Source organism: Engraulis encrasicolus, chromosome 6 (assembly GCF_034702125.1).
Source record: "Engraulis encrasicolus isolate BLACKSEA-1 chromosome 6, IST_EnEncr_1.0, whole genome shotgun sequence".
NCBI lineage: Eukaryota > Metazoa > Chordata > Actinopteri > Clupeiformes > Engraulidae > Engraulis > Engraulis encrasicolus.
Window position 1 is genome coordinate 51,500,180 of NC_085862.1, and position 20,602 is coordinate 51,520,781.

General features: G+C 44.4%; 1 protein-coding gene across 1 annotated transcript in view; it reads right to left on the reverse strand.

Annotated features, from left to right (window-relative positions):
* The window catches only part of LOC134451589 (voltage-dependent R-type calcium channel subunit alpha-1E), a 267,141-nt gene that overhangs the window by 207,765 nt on the left and 38,774 nt on the right, over positions 1–20,602 (reverse strand). Inside the window, exon 2 of the mRNA XM_063202094.1 lies at positions 7,128–7,794. Within this exon, the coding sequence (XP_063058164.1) occupies positions 7,128–7,765 (638 nt within the window). The 5' untranslated portion in view covers positions 7,766–7,794. The remainder of the gene's footprint in view (positions 1–7,127; positions 7,795–20,602) is intronic.

A 20,602-nucleotide genomic window follows, 5' to 3' on the forward strand; every position in this document is an offset into this window, starting at 1 on the left:
CGTCTATTACATGCATGTGGCTATGGATAGGCCAGGTAGGCCTACTTATTATTTTCCACCATTACCAAACAACAAACAACCGCGTTTTCGTTGCGAACTGGATTAACTAATGTTAAAGTGGCTATCGTGACACGTGACCTTTGATTTTTTTCTTCAACCAATTTCGGGTCGTTCTTCCAGCTACCTCCCGAGGTCGCGCTTTCCGCGTTTGGTCTTTTGTTTGGTGCCTACGCATGGGTCAAACTTTGCGTGGAGCTGCGCATGTTTACCGCCAAGTTCTTTTTCTATAAATACCAAACCTTGCGGTGAACTTGGCGTGCGCAGTCTTTTGTGCGTACGCACCCGTTATAAATGAGGCCCCTGATCCTTTACCCTGCTGGACAAAGTATGCCCTTTTTTTTGGAAGTTTTTTTTTTTGTCACAATGTATTGTGGTCCATTCTGACATGATCATGTGGTACCAATGCTTGACAATGAAATATGTTTGTCAATAATGCTCGGATGTAACATATAGCCTCTGTAGCCTAAGGCAGCTGGAAGTTTAATTCCAGTTTCAAGTTTCAACACACATGCACACACACGTACACACTCGCACACAAAACAAACACGCACGCACGCACGCACGCACGCACGCACGCACGCACGCACGCACGCGAGCATGCACGCACACACACACACACACTGTTTGAGGCAATCATCAGCATGTTAATATCGCAATGATGAGACTTCTTGCCACCTGCTATCCAGCTTCAGTAGCGTGTCAGGCCATAGGCAGAATCTTCCGCTGAGTCATGTCTCAGTCACCTGTGTCTGTTTCCCTCTCCATCACTGTCTGCTTGTACTCAGACTTTGGAGACAACGTGGGGGTTGAAGATAGAGGAGTAATCATCTCATGACATTTCAGCTTCATCTTCGTTTCAGCTGCAGACTGACAGTCAGAATAGAGAGGCCTTATCTCTCTGGCAGCCCCCCTTTTACTCACACACACACATACACACTCACACAAAGCACAAAAAGCATACACACATGCGCACGCACACTCGCGCGCACGCACGCTCGCGTGCACGCACACATACACCCATGTCTAAGATAAAACCACATGCATGCACACATACACACACGCACGCACGCATGCATGCACGCACGCACGCAAGCACGCACGCACGCACGCACGCACACACACACACACACACACACACACACACACAATCACAAGTGCACCAATTTCATATAGTGCACGTGGTAAGGGTAAGTGGTAAGGGTGAAGAAAGCGACCTGGCAGCTCTCATATTCACATTTCACACAGGTACTGAAAAGGTCACAGATAAGTCCATATAGACACACACACACACACACACACACACACACACACACACACACACACACACACACACACACACACACACACACACACACACACACACACACACACACACACACACACAGTTTGCATACACACAGTTTGCATACACACAGGTGCACAGGTACATACTGTTCACCCCTACGAAAGAGGAGTGCCTGCACACACACACACACACACACACACACACACAGTAGCCGCCAGAATGCAGGGGATCCCCAGTCAGCATGGCTTCCTCCCAGGTGATGGTGCTCAGCAATGCTAATCAGGACACAGGCCTCCAATTAAGACACCCAATATACACCTCAAAACACAGCAGCAGGGGCTCACACACAGATGCACACACTAACACACACACACACACACACACACACACACACACACACACACACACACACACACACACACACACACACACACACACACACAATACACCGTTAATATACAACAGCGGGGGGTCACACAAACGCACACGCACGGACGCGCGCACACACACACACACACACACACACACACAATTAAGAGACCCAACACACCTTCAACATACAACAGCAGGGGCCCTCTCTCTCACACACACACACACACAGAGCAGAACAAATACACATAATACAGATTACAGTACAATTTGTGCTGTTTGAAAACAAGTTAGTTTGTCTTCCCTCATAAGAAGGAGTATACACTACAGTACACAAACAAATCACATTTGATCTTATGCTAATTCATTGTATTAAAATTCTGCCTTCTTCCGTTTCATGCCATGGCCATAATTTAACAGATAGCCTGTTACAGACTTGCACTGAGATGCAGCATACTAAAAAGGTGTGTGTGTGCATGTGCGTGTGTGTGTGTGTGTGTGTGTGTGTGTGTGTGTGTGTGTGTGTGTGTGTGTGTGTGTGTGTGTGTGTGTGTGTGTGTGTGTGTGTGTGTGTGTGTGTGTGTGTGTGTGTGTGTGTATGTGTGTGTGTGTGTGTGTATGTGTGCATGTGTGTATGTGTGCATGTGTGTATGTGTGCGTGTGTGCGTGTGCGTGTGTGTGTGCATGCGTGCGCGTGGGCATTCTGTACAAGCAGTACCTAGAAAGCTCTGTAAGCGTACTTCTAAGGCGCCTTTAAGACTCACTAAGCAGACTTCAGAGGATGCTTTCACTCTGGTCCGAGATGAGACTATCTTCAGTTGTGCCTGATGTAACAACTAAATATAGCTGCAAGCAGCAATGCGGGGCCAAGCAGTACACTTGCCAAAGTTGCCATGGCAACATAAGGAACTGCAGCGCCCCCTTTGGCCCAAATCTCGCCAATGTTGGGGTGCATTCCTTGGAGGGGAAAATGGGGAGAGAGACGGGGAGGGTAGGCAAAGGACCTGGGCTGGGAATCAAACCCGGGTCAGCCGCATGATAGACGAGTGCCCTACCGTTTGGCCATGGCAGGGCCTGTGCTGCCCTTGATTTATATTGAGTAACACATTTCCATTCCCTCTCAAATTAGTCTATAAAATATCAGCAAGTAATTTCTATACTTGAGAGGCTTGCTTTTTGGACAGCAATTATAATCCTCTGTGATCATTCTATTTAGTAAAATTGTTTATATGACATACAATATTATGGAAAAGAATCGGGAGCCTACTGAAAATAGATATGTCCTTGAAATCCTAAACATAAGAATCCTATAGGCTGCAATGTAATGTTGGCCAGCCTTTTGAGAGACTGGTCTGAGGAATTGGTGTATATAGAAGCAATGTGTGTGTGTGTGTGTGTGTGTGTGTGTGTGTGTGTGTGTGTGTGTGTGTGTGTGTGTGTGTGAGAGAGAGAGAGAGAGACAGAGGAACCGAGAGAACAACAATGGTCTCTCTCTCTCTCTCTCTCTCTCTCCCTCCCTCCTTCCCTCTCTCTCCCTCTCCCCCTCCCTCTCCCTCTCCCCCTCCCTCTCCCTCTCCCTCTCCCTCTCCCTCTCCCTCTGTCTGTGTGTGTGGGGTGGGGGTGGGGGGGTATGTGCAGGGGCTGGGGCAGTGGGGCTTTGGTTGACACTAGAGCAATAGCAGACTACGCACACACCTAAGCTCTCGTCTCTTGTGTGTCCAGAGACCCCCTGCCGAGAATGGTGTCAGTGAACGTGCGCAGGTGCCGTTGGCAAAGGGGACAGAGAGATGAGAAAAATCCCTCCATTCTTTCCACAATTTTGAATGGCTGCTGAGAGCTGATAGTTTTTTCAATCGTTACGAAAATCCATACCTGGGTGCAGCATAGTGTGAAGATGACCTGTGTACCAATATTTTGAAAATTGGGAGTACGGTTCAAAAGCTACAGGCAAAAATGTAGCTAAAATTTTGACCTGCTGGTGGCGCTACAGAGTTTGAGCTGGGGATTAGATTTTTTTTTGTGGTAGGTCATGGGATGGACTACTATGTGTGTACAAAATCCCTGCCCAATTCGACAAACGGTTGCTGAGATATGACCTCACTTCCTGTTCCGCCACGTTTACGACAATTTTGATTGGCTCTCACGGCTAAACGATAAAAGATATCCAATATTCCTGAAGACCCCATATGTAGCTCAGTACAGAGATACTATATACCGAATTTCGGGTGAATTGGTCAAAAATTGCCGAAAAAATAGCATTTTTATTGAATTTTACAAAATCCAAAATGGCGGGAAAACTATCCTGGCGGAAAATGACGTCATAGGGTGCGTTGGATTCGTCTTGGCCCAAGGATTCCAGGGATACCAAGTTTATGAAAATCGGCCTAGTGGTTCAAAAGTTACAAGCAGAAATGTACCTGCAACTTTGACCTGTTGGTGGCGCTAGAGCGTTGGGGCTGGGGACCTATAAATTGCTGTGGGTAATGCTGAGCCGGGCCCGAATGTGTGTGCCGATTTACAGCATTTTCCTACGTACGGTTCTATGGGCTGCCATAGACTTGCAGAGGGAGAGGAATGGTGACTAGAGAATAATAATAATGAAGAAAACCTACTAACTCTATAGGGGCCTTCGCCAGCTTCGCTGCTTGGCCCCTAATTAACCGTGGACAGAAAAGCTAGGTTTTACATTCTTCATTTTCAGTCTACTGTGAAATAAATGTCCGGTTCGCCATACAATGTCGAAGAAAAATATAATCTCCATACCGCTCTGCCTGAAATACCTGTGGCCCGTTAACGCTGAAGCCGACAAGTTGTTTTTAGTCATATTTCATTGAAATGTAATGAGTTTCCAAAACTGCTACATGAAATAGCCTATTATGGAAAGACTCTCTTGCTCCCTCCAAAGGTTGTAGTGTATTTACAAAACAGTCAGTGCTCCCTCCCTGTATGTTTTAATAATCAGAGTGTACTGCCTGTTATTTCTTCCTGACAGATAATTACATTTCAGCTGTTTCATTAATCTGTGTCTTGATTTATGGCTAGAATTAAGGTAGACAGCCACTACACTTTAGGTTGAATTCACTTGAACAACTTTGTATACTCAGGGGACAGGTTATGGAGGCCGTAGTATAGGTTACGTGAAGGAAGCAATTTTATTACTTTGCCCATGGCAACATGCCCATGGCGACTACAGATTTATCTGATTTCAGCTTTAGCTATCTTTTTTATAATTCATGTGAAAGTTCCAAATCCTGAAAGTACTGTATACATAATATGACAACAGAAATCCTGCCAGCTGCAGATTTATGGCTGGAGAAAACTGAGCCGGCAAATGATGCAGCGCGTTCACATGTTGACGCCGGATCAATTCTGATGGAGACCTCCTGCCATGAAACTGGTTGGCATTCAAGGCAAGAAGAGACAAGTTTGATTTATATTGTGTATTTCATAAAACAGAACAGCTCAATATGCGCCACAAAAAACAAAAGAACAGAACCACAAGGAATTTGAAGATCTTAAAACGGTCAAATAAAGCATAAAAAATAAGCTTCATAGTGAAAAGGTGCAAAAGTAAAATGGGGAAACGAAAGGTTAAAAAGGAGTACTAACGGGTTAGATTCATTATTACAAAAATAGACAGATGATGAAGCAAGCATATCAAATCAATATAATTGAAAAGGTTAACCACTGTGTATGCTGGGAGGTGCATGTTGAGCTTGTATGATTAGATCTGATAAAGAATGTGCTGTATGTGATGGGAGCTGATGTAGAGTGCACTGTACATGTTGCGTGAGCAGCAGCGGTACCACCCACTTGCAGACTCTAGGCAAAACCCTGACATGGGGCCCAACTTCAATTATTTGTGCTGGTATAATTACAATGGTGGGGTGACTGTTGGGGGCCCCTACCTACAGAGATCACATTTGGTGGGGCCCTTGGAAATGGCATAGTCTGCTAACTGTATTAGAACGGCTCTGTGGGGGAAAGTGTACAGTATATGATGGCAGTGGTCCAGGGAGCTTATATACGTATACTGGGACATGTATGGCAGATCGCTTCTCTGTTCCTAACTCAATTTACCAGGACCATAATACGATTGGCTTTTTGTGGTTCAAGTTTTAATAAACAGGAAAATGTATGTTGTGGGCATGGGTGGGGTGTTCTGTGGTGGGTGGAGTGGAGATGTACAGCATGTTCAGTTCCTACTAATGTGCTGCTCTGCTGTCCCATCATATCAGTCAGGTCACCACTGCACAAAATCAACTTCTACCCTCAACTTCATATCTAACTTCTAAAAAGCCTCATTCTCTAGTTCAAGTCATCAAGTGAATGAATCTAAATGAAGGCTGCTGTTTGTTTAGAGATTTAAATTGTAGACTCAAACTTACCTGGAACACACACACACACACACACACACACACACACACACACACACACACACACACACACACACACACACACACACACACACACACACACACACACACACACACACACACACACACACACACACACACACACACACACAGGTGGGCACACATGTTGCACATGAGTTCATTGCACACATACAGTATACAGCAAGGTTGTTGAAAGTCATACCTTTTTTATCTCTCTCTCTCTCTCTCTCTCTCTCTCTCTCTCTCTCTATCTCGCAAACACGCACAAATAAGCTTACTGGCAGAAACACTCGCTCGCTCTCTCGCGCGCGCACACACACACACACACACACACACAAACACACACAAACACACACAAACACACAACCACATGTGAGGGTTTGTGTGTGTTTTGAAGGGCAGACGCCTCCTACAGTTAACCTTCATATCCCATCTGCTCCCTCCTCAGTGGTGTTTGAAAAGGAAAATCTGTGTGTGTGTGTGTGTGTGTGTGTGTGTGTGTGTGTGTGTGTGTGTGTGTGTGTGTGTGTGTGTGTGTGTGTGTGTGTGTGTGTGTGTGTGTGTGTGTGTGTGTGTGTGTGTGTATGTGTGTGTGTGTGTGTGTGTGTGTGTGTGTGTGTGTGTGTGTGTGTGTGTTAGAGGTTTTCTGAGTTGTCCAGACCCAGCCTGGAATCCGTGTCCTCACAGAAACTCATTTCATGGGAGAGAGACATGCTACCAAGTCGCTTAGTATCACGGCTATTAGCTGAGTCAGTAGCACATGTACGTATAACAAAAAAAACACTTTGCATTTGCACCTATTGTTCTGTTTATTTCCTGTGCACTTTGTATCTGCAAATGTATGCTGTGATTATGTCCTCAATTTTAAGTCACTTTGTATAAAGCGTAATGTAATGTAATGTAATGTCTTGCATGTAATGTTATCTCTTTGCATATCTGTGTGTGTGTGTGTGTGTGTGTGTGTGTGTGAGTGTGTGTGTGTGTGTATGTATTGTATTGTATTGTATTATACTCACTCCCACTCCTTTCGCCGAGCCTGCGGGGTGCTCTGTATCTTGTGAGCCTGGTGAGCCTTAATGATGTCGCGCTGCTCGATGAGACCCCCCCTCCTGCGCTTGATGACGTTGGGGCTGATGGGGAGGGAGGGGTCCAGGCCCGTGTGCGTTCCATGCCCCCCCATTAACGCTCCGTCCATAGCAGCTGCGGTGACAGACAGCAGGTCCAGAGAGGTGGGCAGCATGGCGGCGCGGGTCCCGTATATAGTGTCTCCACCGTGGGGCATGTATAGGGTCTCTCCACTGCTGCTGGGGGACATCAGGCTCTCTGCCAGGCTGGGGGGCTCCAGGAGGGAGCCCGATCGAGACGAGGACAGTCCCATCCCCATGCCACCACCCAGCCCTGTGCCAACCCCCGTGGTGCCACCCCCCAGGCCGAATCCGCTGCGGTGCTTGTGCCAGGTCTCGGCGTCCTCGGGCGGCAGGACGTAGCATCGCGGCGAGGGGACACCAGTGCCAGGACAGGCACCCGTGCGGATGGATGCCAAGGGGGCGGGGGGCAGGTGGGAGGCAAGGTGGGGCGGAGGGGGCAGGTGGTGGGCATGGCGTTCAGACAGGGAGGCCTGCGCACTCACCGAACACGCGCCCAGTTCCAGCATCCTGGGAGAGGTGGCCACTCAGCATGCTGCTGTGAGGAGACAAACACACACACGCACACGCACAAACACACACGACAATCAGTCAATAAATACATGAATAAAAAATGAATAGATCACTTTATCAAACAAAATAATCACATACTTGTATATCTACAAAAAAATACACTGGTTTTCTTATATGAGGGCAGTCATGGGTAAGCGCCGTTAGGGCATCAGACTTGTAGCCCAAAGGCTTCTGTTCTGACTTGACTCCCGACCCGCCAGGTTGATGTAAAGAGTAATTAACCAGTGCTCTGCCCCATCCTCCTCCATGACTGAGGTACCCTGTTCATGGTACCGTCCCACCATACTGGTTCCTTAAGGCCCCATTGAAGGCTGCCCCCTTGCACAGGTGAGGCATAAATGCAATTTCATTGTGCACTTGTGTGCTGTGGAGTGCTGTGTCGTAATGACAATGGGAGTTGAAGTTTCCCAAGTGAGCTTTCAATTAAAGCCTCAAAAACAGTGGACTACATGCAATTAACACTTTTCATGGCCATTCCATCAAGTGGTTACTAATTAATAAATAAATGTAGTCTCTGTTTAGGAGTGAAATAAAGTCCATCCTGTGAGATAAAACAGCTTGGAAAGATTGTGTAAGGTTGTGCTTGAAACAACTTCAAAATATTGTGCAATATTGTGCTTAAAAACAACTTGGAAAGATTGTGTAAGATTGTGCTTAAAGATACATGGAGAGCAGGAAAGCAGGTTAAGTGAGGATATGGGAGAATGGCATGTCAACTCATGTCAAGTCAAATGTACTATCCCACCAGGGAAGAGGAAGCTGCAGCCAGGCATAACAGAGAACACAGCAAAAATATATAAATAGACACAAGACTGGAGACAGATACCAGCATCAAGACAATGACCCCAACATAATACAGAGCAGACTTATTAAACATACGGTACAATACACACAGGCCAGAGCATCATAGAGGGCACTATATGTCACAACACATACACACACCACAACACAACCACAGTAGAGCACCTTGCATGTCTTAAGAAAAGCAACATCCATAACAACATGACATCATCATCTTTTGCTGTGCATAAAGGACAGTTTATATATTTAAGTTCTGTGTGGCAACTCAAGAGAGAGTGCGGTATGTACATGATTTTTATGTCCTGTCAGTGGCAAGTAAAAAGAGGGTTACATTATTTTGATTCTGTGTGAGAGAACCAAGGTATAGCTTCTATGGTAAAGGTAAAGAACATCCCCCTGCAACTGGTCAGGACACAATTCTGTTGAAAAGGTACCAATTCAGGAAGTTGGAACCCTTACGAAAATGGACAAATTAAAGTACAAACGTCAGTTCTGGCCAGGCCATGGTAGTCAAGAAGCTTGCCGCCCTCCCCTTCATCTCATTCATCCCTAATCGATCCAGGTGCATTCCCTCAGCTGATAATCTTTCTTCCCTAGCGATTGGCCACACAGTTTCGGCACGCCTTTTAAATTCTATCCACTTCCTCCCAACTGTATGCTGCTCGGTTTTTGCTACCCACCACCTCCCCTGCTCCACCTTGTCGTGTATGATGTGACATGTTTTTCTTGTCACGTCGCTTGGCTCTGTTCATGGGGGGTTATCTCTCGCCCGGTCCTACTGGGTGAGAATTCCCTAAACTGCTGCTGCCCCCTGACTCATGCTTTTCCATGCTGCTCATGGAAATAGGGGGGTTCCTCCGAACAGAGCTATACCGCCAAATGTAATTCATAATTTCAATAAAAGAAATTTCATTTATATTCTTCTCTTGTGTTTCTTGACTGAAATGGTTCTGCAAGAATGGTTTATTATGGTATTACTATGATTATCATGGTTCTCAGTGTTTCCCACAGAAATTTTGGAAACTATGGGGGCAGCCGGGGCTTTTTTGTTGGGCGGGGGGGGGGGGGGGGGGGGGGGCTTCTCACACGGGGGGGTATATTCTTGCAGCGTAAATGCAAAACAATGACTACAGTATGACATTGGCGCATGGAGAAACTGTAGGCCCTGGGCCTATATTTCAGCCATTTATATTTTGAGAAATAAGGCTACATAAGATTTTACCCATGACTTGTATAATAGTAGTACATTGTCATTGTCAAAAAAATGCAGTACAGTGAATAATTTCTGTTTACATACACAGTTTCATTTCGTCCCTCATGCAGGGGTCTGGGAAACAATAATAAAACAAAATAGGAGCAGAGATAAGAATTTAAGAGCACTGTGAAATTGTTTAACGCATAGACAAAAAGGTCTTAGAGGGTAGGCTATGCCTTTTCCCCCACACATATCTGTAGGCGTACACATTCTACATGAGGGGTGCTGGTCACAGGGCCAGTTTTTTCCAAATTCCTCCCATTAAAAGGGCTGAACAACATATTACACATTTATGTCTATATTCACATTCATTACACATTAATTTCTATATGCAGCCCGATGTCTCCTCTGCTGTGTCAATGAAGGTCTGTCACCAAACTCATTACAACTGTAAAACAAAGCCTAGGGAGTGTTAGTAAACTCATCCCAACTGTCCCTTCTCTGAAGGTTTTTTTTATATTGCTCCCAAACCCAAGTAAACTACAACAACTTGATAGGCTTTTGATCCCTGTCTTTCAAGCACTTGTGGTTCTCTCTATAGCAGGGGTGCCCAACCTTTTTTTAACCAAGATCTACTTTTGAAGTTGATGGTCTGGGATGTCAGTATGAAAATTTAAGACCACCATTTATTAATCACCATTATTATGAACAAAATGTTTTCAGTAGGCTACTATGGCCGTATCTTTTCAGTGTGTTTTTAAAGTGTGTTGAATAGCCTATCTTTACAAAGCAATGCAGCACTGATAGTATGCAGAGATCATTTCAGTCATACACAAGTCATAAACAACTGAAACAATTTCAAAATGATAAACATTTGGTATATAAAAGGCACATAGGCCCTATTTCTAAAATATGATGAAGCATTATCATGCCTTCAGTGGTATAGGCTACAAATTAAAAAGGGCTCAGAAATTCACCATTTCTTATGGGTAAATAGTAGGCTACTATGAGAGAGAGAGAGAGAGAGAGAGAGAGAGAGAGAGAGAGAGAGAGAGAGAGAGAGAGAGAGAGAGAGAGAGAGAGAGAGAGAGAGAGAGAGAGAGAGAGAGAGAGAGAGAGAGAGAGAACTCATTGGATTGGTTAACACCCCTGTTAAGTGTGACTTCTTCTATGAAGGTTTTTTTTCAGCTCTCTGGGACAGTAGCACAGCAAAGGCTTTCTATTGTGAGTTTGGCCAATCGTTTTGTCCACAACTGAAGCAAGAAACAGCACAAATTGAAGTGAATTCCATACATGTCAACAACTAATTTCCCTTACACGCGGCACGCGATGTAAACGCAGTTAGCGATGATGCATGCGACTAGCGATTTGGACGAAGATCCTCGCATATCGGCGTGTCATAACGCATCGTTGCGCACATGTTCTGTTTACTCACCCGATGTTACACGTGTGCACACATGAATCAACTGTAATACCCTTACGGTCACTTCCTAATGCTTTCCCCTCATTCTGGGACTACTTATCTAACCAATACAGTCTATAGGATGTATTTACTCCAGGAGGAAAATGCGAAGGAAATTCAAAATCGTAATTCAAATCGTTTTTAACAAAAACGGATATCGTTAAAAAAAAAAAAAAAAAAAGTAAAAAAAACATTTTTTTTTTTTTTTTTACATTTTCGTAAACTATGGCGGCCAAATTTAAACTATGGCGGGCCGCCATAGTTTCCTCAATGTATGGGAAACACTGGTTCTGCCATGGTATGTCATGGTTACTCTAAGTACTCTGAACCTACCATAATTGTACTATGGCTTACTATGGTATTATTGTGATTTTTCTGTAGTAACATGGTTCTACCATAGTATTTCATGATTACTCTACCCTTACGAAAATCAACCATGGTTGTAATTCAGTAACCATGGTTTTACTACCACATTTCATGGTGATTCCAAATACTATCAACCAACCATAGTTCTAGTACAGTAGCTGTCATAGTAGTAGCCCTACAAAGATTAATCATGGTTGTACTATGAAAACTAATCATGGTTTTACCATAGATTTATCAGGGATTATAGTTAACCATGGTTTTTAGTGTAATCATGACAACCATGGTTTGTGACTATGGTTTAACTTATGGTATAACCATAGTATACTCTTTACCATAAACCATGGTTTATTTTAACCATAGTCACGAATCATGGTTGTCTTGGTTACCCAAGAAAACACGAAAACCCTGAACAACTACATGTGAGTAGCCGTGGTGTAATGGCTAGGGAGTTGGACTCTAGATCACAGGATTGCAGGTTCAAATCCTGCCCTCACCATTCCGTAGACATCCATCCATGGCTGAAGTGCCCTTGAGCAAGGCACCTAACATTGATCCAGAGACTGTAACCAATAGCCTGTAAGTCACTTTGGATAAAAAAAGCGTCAGCTCACTGTAATGTCATGAATAACTATTAACCATGGTAAGTTTTCATAGTAAAACCATGGTTAATTTTTACATAGTTAAAAGGTAAATCTATAGTTCAACCATGGTTACATCCATAGTTAAACCATGGGCATTAATAACACAAACTAAAAGGGAAAAAAACACACAGAGAATGCTAGCAATAAGGCATCTGTTTTATTTACAATTCTTTTCACAGATTTCCCAAGAGGGCATGGTCAAGTCCGCCCAGCCCAACCCAGCTACCGCCTTCCTTCCTGGTCCTTCCTGGACAGAAGACGTGCCCCACAGGTCCCAAAGCTGGCACTGAGCCTCAGAGTCATGGCTGTGGCGCTTGATGTGGCGTTAAAACGTTAAGACTTAATCAGCCGCACTAATGGGAAGTGATGTGTGCTGTGTTTGCCTGTGCTGCTGAGGCTGCTGCTGATGATGAATCATGCCATGCTCGAGGTGCCTGAGCTAATGTGAACAGAAGCAGAGGGAGGCCGCTGTGTGTGTGTGTGTGTGTGTGTGTGTGTGTGTGTGTGTGTGTGTGTGTGTGTGTGTGTGTGTGTGTGTGTGTGTGTGTGTGTGTGTGTGTGTGTGTCTGTCTGTCTGTCTGTCTGTCTGTGTGCGTGTGTGTGTGTGTGTGTGTGTGTGTGTGTGTGTGTGCGTGCGTGTGCTTGCCTGTGGTCCCCTGCTCAGGTTCACAAAAAGACCTCACTCTGCCAAACATTACCTCCACCCAGCACTCAGAGGGACTTAACAGCTAGACAGCCACCCAGACCAAGCCACCCAGCCAACCACTTACACAACCTGCTATCGACGCAACTACCACCCCCGGCACACAAAGAGAGGCCTTACAGCTAGGCAGGAGCCCAGCCAGTTAACAGCCACAACAACCCCAACGCGAAGAACGGGATCCTAACGTTCTCAAATGGCATGGATTACCCACCTCCCTTGGTTTGCTACTAGTCGAGGGCAGAAAAGGCTGCACCAAAGTTAAACCAAACATTTCTCAGTCCCAATAGAACGTCTATGCTTAAAGCATGTCACTGCCTTGAACAAGCCTCTACCGTTTGAGACGCTCAAAGTTGATTGCTTCGCGACAAAGTGGGTGGAGTTCTCAAGCTCTTTGCCTGAGCAGTAGCAGAGCCAAAGGTGTTGCGTCATTACGAGGCTGGGTACCACCCATCCACCCACCAATCCAGCCATCCAACCAGCCATTCATCCACTCATCTATCCAGTCATCCATTCAGCTGCCCATCCATCCATTCCCCCACCCATTACCGCCCCCAGGCATCCACCCAGCCATCCATTTATTTACCCATCCATCTTCCCATCCGCCAGGTCATTCATCCCTCAATTCATCCATCCATTCATTCATTTATTCATCCATCCAGCCAGTCAGTCATCCGGCCACCCAGTCAGCTAGCTAGCCAACCCAAAAACGCAGCCATCCATGATCCATCCACCCAGCCAAACAGCATCCTCCCATTCATCCAGCCATCCATCTCTCAGTCTCTCAGTCCATTCATTCATCCAGCCATCCAGTCAGCTATCTAGCCAAGTTGCCTCTATTCAGCTCCAGCGCACAGTGAGAGCCCTAGCAGGCACCCAGCCAGTCTGATTGCAGTTCCATCATCAGAGCCTTAAATCAGCTGTTTTACTGCAATGCAAGCTTCCAGACTTATGATAGCACAGTGGATATCAGTCCTGCCCAGTTCCATCATGAAAGTTTTAAATCAGAGTCACAATACTGTCCGATGCCAACTACATGGAAATCAGTGGAATGCAGAACATATTCTATTCTATTTTTATTCTACTCTATTCTGTTCTGTTCTATTCTATTCTATTCTATTCTATTCTATTCTATTCTATTCTATTCTATTCTATTCTATTCTATGTTCCATGTGTTAATTGGCAAACATACAACCAGGCACCAAGCCAGCCTTACTGGATCACGCCCCTCATCATCAGTGTTCCAATAACAGTAGAGTGAAAATCAACACACATATTAAAGACAGATGCAGAATTCAGTGGACAATATTGTTTTTGTTGATAGATACCCATTCTGTCTACTTGGTATTTTATGAGTGTTTAGTGGCCAGCCCACAGAAAGGGTCTTAGTAGGCAGCAGGCATCCAGCCAGCCTCATTGCAGCCCCATCATCAGAAGTCTTAAATCAGCTGCTGACTGCTCCGCAACACTCCAGCCTTACGTAAACACAGAGAAAACCAGACCCACGTTCAGACATCTGACCTGTTCCCAGGAGAACAATGGGAGAAATATTCTACTGTAAATGCCATATTTTCATACCTTTTCAATTATTATTTGTTTATTTGGCACCACACAGAAAAAGCTCAAAACAGGCAGTCAGGCACTGAGCCGGTCTGATTGCAACCCATCATCAGAGCTTCCAAATCAAATGATTCAGTATGCTGTGTGTCTTATAACAGTTTTGAATGCATTTGAAATACTTGTATTGTATAATACCCTATTGTATTGTACTCTATTATACTCTATTATACTCTCTTATACTATTCCTTTCTGTCCTATTCTATTCTATTATTTTATATTTTAGACAGATATTTTGTAATTGAACCTGCAGCCTTCTGATCTAAAGCCAGTGTCCTTAACCAGTAGGCCATGGGCCATGGCTGACATGGCTGACTCTTATTCATTTAAAATCATACTGCATGTTAAAGGGGCAGGAAAGACAAAATATTGCTTGAAAAGACATCAAAGTTTAAAAACGGACATAAATGTTGACTAGTAAGATGATGGAGTATTAAGATGATTGTCAGTCTTTGAGGAAGGTACGGTAACTGTACTGAAGGACCTCCAGGCTATATCATGATGTTGTGTGCTCGAGAAGTAATAGAAGAATAGGCTGTGTGTGTGTGTGTGTGTGTGTGTGTGTGTGTGTGTGTGTGTGTGTGTGTGTGTGTGTGTGTGTGTGTGTGTGTGTGTGTGTGTGTGTGTGTGTGTGTGTGTGTGTGTGTGTGTGTGTGTGCACAAGTGGAGAAGAACAGCCCACCCCACCAAGCACTAGGCACGTGGAGGAGAACAGGCTTAATAACCCCCATAAGCACCAAGCATGCTCTCAGTCCTCCAGACAGAGCATTATAAAGTAATAACATTGGCAACCCAGTCAGAACACAGAATTGTATAGCCAGCAGTGTACCCATGTGGTCAGGGGAATAGCTTTAATTGAGTTCTCTAGTGAAGGGTCAACATATGCTAGATCCACATACAGGCGGATCAGACTGAGACTGCAATGGCTTGGCTACTGTACTGCTCCTCTGCCATGACTGCTGTTTTATCGTACTATCGTAATATCTGCCATTACTTTTGCTTTCTGCTACTGCTGCCATGACATGTCTCTCTGTCTCTGTCTGTCTGTCTCTCTCTCTCTCTCATTACTGTTACCTCCTATCACCACAGCCCAACCAGGGTGGCAGTTCAACAGTAGCCCAATAGGAACGACAATGTAGAGCAAACCTTTTCTGGCAAAAAAACCCAAAACAAAACACCTAGTCCAAGGTACAGTTTCATACAGCAATGTGTGAAGAATATACCAGGCTACAGAGATGTGGACTTGTGACTTGTGACTTGGACTGACTTGTGACTTGAATCACAAATGACTTTTCTTGAGACTTGACTTGCCAATATTAGGAATGACTTGTGACTTGCCAATATTAGGAATGACTTGTGACTTGACTCGACTTGTACGCTATTGACTTGAGACTTGACTGGACTTGACAGTTTTAGCTTGCAATGACTTGCAATAGTGCTCTAAGTCAATGAATATATTATTTTTTTTACTTTTGGGTGTGAAAAAAATACATGAAAGAAAGAAAAAATAAATGATTTACCTTTAACCATAGTCACAAACCATGCTAAAAAAAAAGATCAAAACATGAAAGCTTTACGTGAAAGCTCTACAGCCGTGTAATGGTTAGGGAGTTGGGCTGAAGATCACAGAGTTGCAGGTTTGAATCCCACCCTTAGACCCACCTCTCCTTACACCTCCATCCATGACTGAAGTGCCCTTGAGCAAGGCACCTAACCCCACATTGCTCCAAGAAGTGTCACCAATATGTGCGTTGGATAAAAGATAAAAGTAATTTAATGACTACTTATAAACGGTGGTAAAACCATGGTTAGTTTTCAGAGTAAAACCATGGTTCAATTTATAGTTAAACCTAGTAAAACCAAAAACCAATGCTGAACCATGCTCAAAAAACTGAAATCATGGTATACCATGGTCGATTTTTGTAAGGGACATGACTGGCGAAGGGGGACAGGCAAAGCAGTGGGAAGAGGTAATGAATTTATGACCAAAGGCAATTGTCAATATTGCACATAGAATACAAGGTGACTTGTTAATGACTTGGAAAAAATAAGACTTGGACTTGGACTTGACTTGGCTTTGGCACGACTTGGACTTGGACTTGACTTGGTCAAATGTGTCGTAACTTGTGACTTGACTCGGACTTGATTGGAAGGACTTGAGACTTACTTGCGACTTGCAAATTATTGACTTGGTCCCATTTCTGCCAGGCTAGCATTGGCTTGTGCCTCCAATCATTTTCATTGAAATACTCAATTGGACAGAAAGAACAGTTTCCATTCACAGCATCTTCGAATATGTACCGGCCAATCAGAGAACAGAAAACATTTCAGTATGTTGCACACAAGCTTCAAACTGATGATTTAGAGCCAGAATATGAAGAAAGCTTGAGGATTTTTTTATTTATTCCCTCGCCAATGGCTGAAAGCACACAAAAGCATGACGCACACATACACATATTGCACGCATGCATGCATGCACACCCACACAAAATCCCTGTAACACTGAGAAAGCCACTTTATGGGTAACAATGCTCCACAATCAGCACAGGGCACTGTATCCATTATTCAAAGTAGGCCAGAACATATCACAAATCAGAGGTACAATTCAGAGCAAACACAAAGACGTAAATCACCGCCCAGCCCAGAGTAGAAATGATTAAAGCTCAGAAGCTTCTGGCACTGAAAGGTGGCTGAAGACAGAAAAAGGGGCAGCTAGCTGAAGCTATGGTTTTCTGATTAAAATGTCAACCCCGGTGATCAAAAAGGGCCATCTCCACAGGATAGCTCCCTGCACCGCAAACTCTCATTAGTAAACCCTAGTTTAAAAGAAAACAGAATGCCTTAAAAAATAAAATGTGAAACACCACGTCAAAGTGAACTTTGTGTCAGTGCATCAAGTCCTTGGAACTTCCATTCCAAGTCCACTTCGGGCTATTTTGTTTTCCACATAAATCAGTTTCTGTGCATTTTAAATGAGGTCTGCTAATTAAATTGTACAGTCAAGGCAGTCCAAATCATTTGTTGGTCCTTTACATTTCCACCATATACACATTGAGACGCATACTATAAACCTCAATTCCCAGCACTTTAGTATACCTACAGTATGTAATTGTATATACCTGTATACGAACACCATCCAAAAACAGGGACTAATGCTATACACATGTTCACTCTGTGCCCACACATAGATGTGTTTGTGTGAACATTCTCATTTCTCTCAGTACTTTTACATCCCACTTATATACAGTCATAGATACAGAATGTTATGCCAGTGTGGACAATAGTAGTGTAGCCTGAAGGGAAGGAGAAACCCATTCATATATCTGATGATCTGGAGGGTTTTTCATTTTGCCAGAGTTTTTAGAAAGAATTGAAATTCAGAGGGAAACTCTGTGTGTAAACAGGGCCTTTAGCTCCAAACAGTCCAGTGACTTTACAACTAAACTCCTTTGAACACATACAGACATCGTGCATTTCTTCCCTGTGGGCTAACAGACTCATTATGCCCACCCTTTATTTAAACATTCAGACCTTAAGTTTGCTTCACTCTCAGGCCTTCAGTGATTTAGCAGACAGCACAAACATGCATACACGCACGCACGCACGCACGCACGTAAGCACACATGCACCAAAACAAATCAATAGCATCTGCATCATTTCAGAGAAAAATGACGAGCAAGTTCAATTAGGTGACAGCACACCAGGGAGGCAGAGAGAGATGGAGAGAGAGAGAGAGTGAGTGAGTGAGTGAGTGAGTGAGTGAGTGAGTGAGTGAGTGAGTGAATGAGAGAGAGAGAGAGAGAGAGAGAGGGAGAGAGAGAGAGAGAGAGAGAGAGAGAGAGAGAGAGAGAGAGAGAGAGAGAGGGACAGAGAGAGAGGGAGAGAGAGAGAGAGGCAAAAGCAAAGGCAAAGCAGGCAGACATAGATGGAGAGGCAGACAGAGAGGGAGAGACAGAAAGAGAAAGGCAGACAGGGACAGAGGGGAAGAGAGAAGGAGGGATGGAGAGAGGCAGGTCTGAGCTGCTAGCTAGGGAGGGTGGTGATTAGATTGATTGATTGCAGAGATGACTCTGGAATTTCGCTTTGGGGCGTGCTGTTTCCCTCGCTAAAGGAAAACTCCAATCTCCACTCAGGGTGATAAAAGGACACTATTAAAGCGATCCTGGTCAACTGGAACAATATTTGATGCTAAAGAAGAGTGACTGAGGTGGAATGTCTGTGTGTGTGTGCGTGCGTGCGTGTGTGCGTGCGTGCGTGCGTGCGTGCGTGTGTGTGTGTGTGTGTGCGTGTGTATGTGTGTGAGGCAGTGAGGTTTGTGTTGAAGAAGTGGGTGTGTGTTCCTGGGTGTGTGTTTGTTTTTCGGTGAGCCTTCTCATTTGCAGGGGCAGAGGCGCAAATTAATTTTGTCTCCTAATGGGTGGAACGGCTCACAGCCTCCACTGACGGCATATAAATTCAGGTGGTGCACGAATAAAAACAAACGAGATGGAAAAAATGAGGAGAGAATTAAAAAAGCATAGGCCCATGAAGAAGCACATCAGTCCCCTTGGGAAGGGAGGATGGGAGAATGGGAGCCTATGGGACATGCTATCCATCATGCATATCCAGAACATACAGTGCAGTGGAGTACAGGGCTACTGCTGGTAGATGTGAGGGTGGTCGTGCTGCTACTGCATATCATTAGATTAGCATGCTGAAATTAGGGCAGATGCCTCCTACTAATGTTTGTTTACGTCGGCCGTCTTATAGGTGGCCCAGATACCAGCATGGCACGTGGTGCTTATTAAGAGATACAGCACATGAAGGATGTTGTTTTTAGAAATCACGGAATACAAGAGATGCCAAAATGGCATTTAGTAGACGTGATTAGAAATCTGTAGAAAGCTGGAGATGCAAGGAAAGTGTATGGACTTTATTATAGATGAGGAACGAGCCCTTTAACAGCATTACTGGTGGAAAACTAAATGGCAAATTGGCGCATGGATGTTCTTCGAAATGAAGCACACAGCCCTGATAATGGCATAACTGGAGGGGAAATAAAAGAAGGTACATGGACATTATTAGAAACCACAGCATAAATGCGGAAAACAAGACATGCCCAGATTGGTCATTGACATTTTTAAACATCACAGCATAAATGTGGAGAACAGGAGAACACAGGAAGGACATGATAATCACTAGATGTAGAGATGTAGCAACGGCCCCATGAAGGTATAACTAGGGGAAACACAGAGATGCTAGAAACATGGACATCATTAGAAAACACAAAAGGATAACTGGTGAATCGAGGTGAAATTGTCCATGTGTCCAGTTATTAAGCTGAATGGAGAGCTAGTGGACTGCTCTGCAAAATGGACTCAGAGAGGTCTTTCTGTGATTAACTAATGAAAGATGCTGCTTCTCAAAGAGTCTTCTTTAGCACAGCAGCACAGTCTTTAAATATCACAGAGCGTACTGCAGCGCCTCTTATCTACGTTCCTTTCTGGTAAACAACAGGCAGCGGGACGTTAACATGAAAGACGGATGTCTAAGAAAAGCTCCCAGTCTGTTCTTTGTCTTGTTCTCGCTCCTCTTGGTTTTTTTTCCACGACGAAAGCAATTACCCCAACCACGTCAGGGTAGAACAAACACAGTGTGAACTCGCGCGTATAAATTAAACAGTTTATAAAGCACTCTGTGCGTCCGTCCACGTCAGACCACACAGATCACACGTTTCAACAGGTAGCAAAATATGTAAGCTAACTCAAACACACTCCAACACACTCGAGGACAGGTAGCGAAATATGTAGCCAACTAAAACATCATCCAAAAGCCTTGAGGACATACAGGTAGCGAAATATGTACACAACTTAAATACACTCCAACACCCTTAAGAACAGGTGGCGAGCCTATGCACTTCAACACCTCCCATCCTAACACAGTCAAATGTGGTCAACAGGGCTGTATTGGTACTCTGGCATACAAGGATTCAAGGATTCAAGGATATTTATT